Genomic DNA, 6,162 nt, shown 5'->3' with positions numbered 1-6,162 from the left:
TTTGTATGTACGTTTGTATACATTTATCTATGTGCGTGTGTTTGTAGATGTTCATATTTGAAGTTAGTATTTTTGTATAGAAGCATTAGTGTCATATCAGTTTATTATCCAAAGAACTTTATCCTCTTTGTTGTTTATCACTACCAATATAACTATTTTTAGGACAGCTTTACTCAGGGTTAGGTGGACTTATGTTACTCAATTAAAAAATATAACAAACAATATTGTTTTTGTGTGTGTAAACAAAATATCCTGTGGGACGTATGAACTCAAAGAGACGCCGAAGTGGTTAAGATTGGTTCATGGCAACAATTTATTGGTTCTCTTTTTTTTAGTTCTTTTAAGAGATGAAAAACAAAATATAGATTAGGCTCTACATAATCAGTGTTATCTCCACTATTTGCAATTGCCAACAGAGGAATTACAATAAATATTGATTTTTATAAGAGGTGCAAGGCCTCAAAAGTTTAGGGAGGTATAGGCAGTCACATTGACCTCAGCACTCAACTAGGTATTTTATTTTACTGATCCATGAAAGATGAAAAGTAAAGCTAATCTTGGCGGTATTTGAACTATGATCGTAAGCAGTGAAATAGCTGGGTCATTAGAGTTTAGGATAAAATGTTTTGCTGTATTTGTTCCGACTCAGTACACTGAGTTCGAATTCAACTTAGGTCAGTTTTGTTTTTTGTCTGTTCAAGGAGGCAGAGGCATCGATTGGCAAGAATTGTTAAAATTTTAGATAAATTGTCCTACAGTATCTTTTCTGGTTCTTTGTATTCTGATGGTAATGCTTTTGATGGCACCGGTGCCAAGCTGTGTTAACACTGGGAAAACCTTTCCCAGGTCTGCATCTTAGAGGAGAACTTTCCAGCTGTAGAAACCTATGATCCGCCAGGATTGAAGGAGTTCCCTGTTCGACAATGTTTGCTTTTCCTCACTACAGATATAGCCGTCACTAACTGAAGTTTTATTGCTTTCCACATTCAGTGTATTGGCACTTGTTTCATTATGTATTAAAGTAGTTGTTGCTGTATATCTGATAATCTATTTGCATTTAAAAATGTTTTTCTTCATGTAATATTCAGAAGCCAAGTCAGCTTAGTGGAGCCTATCTTTCTCCATTTCTTGAAGGACTTGAACTCAGAACTGAAAGCTAATGAGACACTTGTAAATTAATTGTAAATTAATTATAAATTCAAAACAATGCCAAATCATACATTCAAAATAAATGGAAGTGGAGAGACAAGTTACTGAAGAGATTGCAAGAGTGCAATGAAATTATTTAACAAAAAACTATATACTGTTTATAAATTAATAAAGGACTGAACCAGTGCATGTGTTTATTACTGGCATAATGCCTCTCCCAAGGTTTAATTGTAATTATAAAGAAGTATTGCTTGAATACTGCCTTAGTTAAATCTACCTTGTATCTTTGTGCTAATTAAGTACTAGTTGCAATTTAATTGACTATATCTTTCCTGTAAAGTTTGTGGCCTTCAGCTATTATTAGAAATAGGTTGTATGTTACTGCAGCTGCTTACAATGGTGAGCTAGTCAGATTGAGTTAATGAGTTGTATTAATGAGCTGTTATTGTTTAGTCCCATGTTAACTCCAATTCAGCAGATCTATGACAGAATGTATTTCATATATGACCACCCTGTCTTTTTAAGAGAAATTTTGTGTTGTTTGACGAAAACTTGGCTACTATTTCTAGTAGAGCATGTGATTGTTTAAAGACATTCTTGGGACAATACTGGGGATTAGATACGAACTGTTGACACTTTAGCTTAAAGGTTAACTCTGTTGCTTCTACTATCTGTGACTTAGTGAGAAAAAAACATTTGTTAAATTAATAAGAATTATCTTCTCACATTTTACATAGTTATTGTAAGTATTTCTCAAAAGCTTTCCAAATTTTTATTGTATTTTATAATCTAAAAGAAGAATTTTAACAGTTCAATGAATTTTGTTATCTCCATAATAAACTAGCTAAATGTCTAAGTTGTTCTTAATCCTTTGAACCGTGAACCTTCTACCAGGTGTGCATGTAAATAACAACAGTGATCAGAAACGTGGCAGAATGGAATCTAGACTGGCAGGACATAGTAAAAAAATCATTGCTTCTAGAACTTTGAGTTGGCAAGTCCAAAGGGTTAATAAGATTATTGTTTTTGGATTATTAACCATATGCGTCTATAAAAGAATTTGTGTGTCAACTGTTTACTAGATAAGAGAATTAGTTTACAAATAAATGGTTCTAGTTTGAATCCAGTCTGATGCTATCTACATAACCTGATGAAGACTTGAAATCAAACCAGTTGAAACATAGTGAAGATGAAAGAACAAATTCTATGTGATTCATGCAAACATGGAAATGTGGACCTTAAATAATGATGATGGTGATTTTCATCTAGAAAGATGAGATTAATAGTCTGAAAAATTACTATTTTATTCACAATAAGATATTCTTTGACTATAGCTGAATATACAAAAGAATTGCAATGGTTTAGATGATGAAGGGGTATGAAAACTGGGAGTGGGGAATCCCTTCACAAACAGGAAAGTTTTTCTACATCCCAATAATAATTTAATACAAATTACATAACTGTAATTTTGTAAAATTGAAGTACCTAGTACAGATGAATCTCCTCAAAGCTTCTTATCGTCTTCATTGTTATTTTATGTCCATTTTTCAATGTGGCATGAGTTGGATAGATTGTCAGTTTCATTCAATTTCTGTTTAGAAGGCGTGGCTGTGTGGTATGAAGCTTGCTTCCCAACTACATGGTCTGGGGTTCAGTGCCATTGTGTGACACCTTGGGCAAGTGTCTCCTACCTTGTGAGTGGATTTGATAGATGGAATCTGAAAGAAGCCAGTCCTATATTTGTATATATGTTGAACTGTTAATCCCACCACATTTTTTTTCTCTCTCTCCATGTTTTTCACTCTCTCTCCTTTTTTTCCTCTTAATCCTGTCTGTTGAAGAGCATAGGCTCGAAATGTAAAAACTTTTCCATTTTTCCTGAGCATTAAACTAATACACCTGCTTGTTGTTCCTACACCTGTCTTCACCTTTTGTTTTCTGTATATTTGAACTGTGTGTGTGTGTGTGTGTGTATCTGTTTGTCCCCCACCACTGCTTGACAACTGGTGCTGGTGTGTTTACATCCCTATAACTTAGTGATTTGACAAAGTAAATCGATAGAATGAGTACCAGGTGGTACTCCAGCATGGCTGCGGTCTAATGAGTGAAACAAGTAAAAGATAAAAAATAAAATATGATTAATTGTTTCAAAGAGACAAAAAAAGACTTATTTATTTTGAAAACCTTGTGTGCTAGTTGTAAAACATGTGTGCATGCTCAAGCACACAGTTTAGGAGGAACATTAGTTGGTGGACCATGTTTCATTTGTATCTTCTATTTTGGCATGGTTTCTAATTCTTTGACTGGCCGTCCTTTCTAACATCAACCACTTTACATAGCACTAACACTAGGGAAGTTGTCATGTCCTTGGCCTCATTAAAGGACCTTCTTAACCCTTTAGCATTCAGATTACTCTGTCAAATTTGATGCTTATTTATTCACATTGTTTTGAAATAATCATGCATTATCTTGTGGCTTTGAGATTCTGATGATGTGATTGTTTATTTTTAGTATGATATTGTAGAGTAGATTAGAGAGGCTGGCTATGAACATTTTGAATGTAAAACAGGCAGAATACTTTGGCCAGATACGGCTGGTTTTAATGCTAAAAGGTTAAACCTGCATTTTCACTCTTGCTATTATACTCTGCCCTATATGGTCAATCGACTTGTTAGAAATAGTAGCCAAATCTCCCTCAAATCACATCTTCCTGTCTTAAAAAAAAGAAAAAGCTCATCAGATAATAGAATACTAGATACATGTTATTGGTCCTTTTGATCAGCGTTGACCTGAGTCGAAACAATGATAACAACAACAATAACACAACTAACAGAGAAGTGTAGAAAAATAATAGTTCTTTTATATATGATAACACTTCTATTTTCAAAAAGGTTCTTCTTGGTGGTTACTTAGCTTACTCAAAGTTACTGCAGACTTTCCTTCATATATCACCCCTTTGTCATAAGCACTGAAAAACACATTAGATTACGTAGTTGTAGATACTACTGAAAAATTAGGATGGCTGTAACTAGAATGCTTTCGATTATAGGTTTGCTCAGACAAGGTTTATTTGAAACAACAAAAACTAATATGTTGTTACACTCAGTGAACCCTACAAGTTTCTCTATTTCTTTGATTTCACCTTTTAACATGATTTTGTCATCAAGTTTTTCTGCTATTTCTTTTTCTGCTATCTCTGTCATTGTAGCACTCATTTGCTCTACGATGTTGCTGAAGCTGTTGGCAGTGAAGTGCGTGCCAAACATATTGATTACATGCGGAGACATCAGATGGGTACACACACCGGGATGAGTTGTTTTAGTCCAGTCATCAACATTGTCAGGCACCCACTGTGGGGAAGAACACAGGTAAAATTAGACTTCAAATAATTCTTTTAAAAAACTTCTTGTTTATTTATTAAAATGTTTTGTTTTACTATCCATTTATTGAAATTTTTCTATTAAATTTAGACCAGCTTTGTTCATGGACTACTTATATCAGTATACTCACTACCATAATTATTAACTTGTATAATTATTGTACTTGTTGACATTAGTAAGTTCCATATTGTGGTGTTGGATAAATAATTTAACAAAGTGGGGAGAAAGAAAGTATTCACATGATGCACTACAATCACTGTTACATGAGGCTCAACACTCTCTTAACTGTTCACAATCAGTTGCTCCTAATCAATTGCTCCTGTCAACTCAACAATTCTTTATATTATTGAAATGTGTCAGTTCACTTTTAGTCACATGGGGTTGGTAGGAATCCTGCCACAACATCTCCCCTTTTGAGAGTTAGCCTCCCACAACTTCTTCCCTTTTGGGGAATTAAATTCCATTTAGAGTTTTAATATCTCTTACACTTAGGGCTTAATTCCAGTGTTTCCATTCTTCTTTCTTTGGTGCTTGAACATGTAGTTTCAATTTGTTTGGGTGTTGGCACCTCAAATGTGTCATACAATACTTCCATGGGAATTTCATCTCTCATGACTGTTTCTTCTGTGAATCTTTTTTTAAGTTGGTTTATATGTCTTTTATGTTCAACATTTTTTCCTTTTACCAGGAATAACATTCTTCCAATCTGTTTAATAATTACTGTCCTACCAGCTTTCTTTACCACATCTATAGGTTTTAAAAACAGCTTTGTCACCTAACTGGAAGAATTTTGAAGTATAGTTGTTGTTTGCTTTTTTTCTATTTTCACTCAGTATCAGCTTATCAAAGATGAATCTGATCTTTCTAGCAAACATCAATTCTGCAGGTGACATTCCAGGCAGCGTATTCAGATTAGGTGTTATTCGGTACACTCTTAGAAATTGTTGAAGTGCAAGGTTGTCCATTACTTCATTGTTCACCTTTTTTAAGACTCTCTTAAAAGTATCAACAAAATAGTCTGCTTGTCCATTTTACCTCGGATGAGACAGCAGAGTGGTCACATGTTTAATAATGAACATTTTACAAAATTATTTGAACTTGTCTGAAGTAAATTGAGTTCCATTATCAGATACAATGGTATCAGTAATACCATATCTGGCAAACAATTCATGTAAAAAACTTAATGTAACTTCAGATGTTCGCTTTTTACACTTATGCACTTCAGGCTATTTTGAAAAACTGTCCACCACATCAGTAAGATAAAATTACAAACTATAATTTATTGCTCAGTGACATTTGAAAAAAAATTCCTTACTAAATAAGTACTTTTAATTTGTGGAATATAATAAAATTCATGTACGTTGAATCTCTTAAATATGTGTCTTATTCATATATTTTGACACGAACTTCGTGCTTCTGCACCTTTGCAAAGAAAACTCTAAAATGCTATGAGATGTAATGGTAATTAATTGAAAGCATTGAGGGATTTAAAAGCAAGGAAAATTTTTATAAGCCAATATAGAAATATATATGTGTGTGTGTGTATTTCCTCAAAATTGGTTGTTCACTCCATCTCTCTCTCTTGCTTCTGCTCTCTCACTATATATATATATATATATATATATATATATAT

At 33.5% G+C, this 6,162-nt stretch overlaps 1 protein-coding gene across 2 annotated transcripts in view; it reads left to right on the top strand.

Annotated features, from left to right (window-relative positions):
* The window catches only part of LOC106879386 (uncharacterized), a 45,954-nt gene that overhangs the window by 18,240 nt on the left and 21,552 nt on the right, over positions 1-6,162 (top strand). For both annotated transcript variants that reach the window (XM_052965554.1, XM_052965553.1), the window contains exon 4: positions 4,358-4,517. In XM_052965554.1, coding sequence (XP_052821514.1) covers positions 4,358-4,517 — 160 coding nt within the window. The remainder of the gene's footprint in view (positions 1-4,357; positions 4,518-6,162) is intronic.

This window comes from Octopus bimaculoides, chromosome 2 (assembly GCF_001194135.2).
Source record: "Octopus bimaculoides isolate UCB-OBI-ISO-001 chromosome 2, ASM119413v2, whole genome shotgun sequence".
Classification (NCBI taxonomy): domain Eukaryota; kingdom Metazoa; phylum Mollusca; class Cephalopoda; order Octopoda; family Octopodidae; genus Octopus; species Octopus bimaculoides.
Note: the sequence above shows the minus strand (reverse complement) of the source record. Positions and strands in the feature narration are given on the sequence as shown.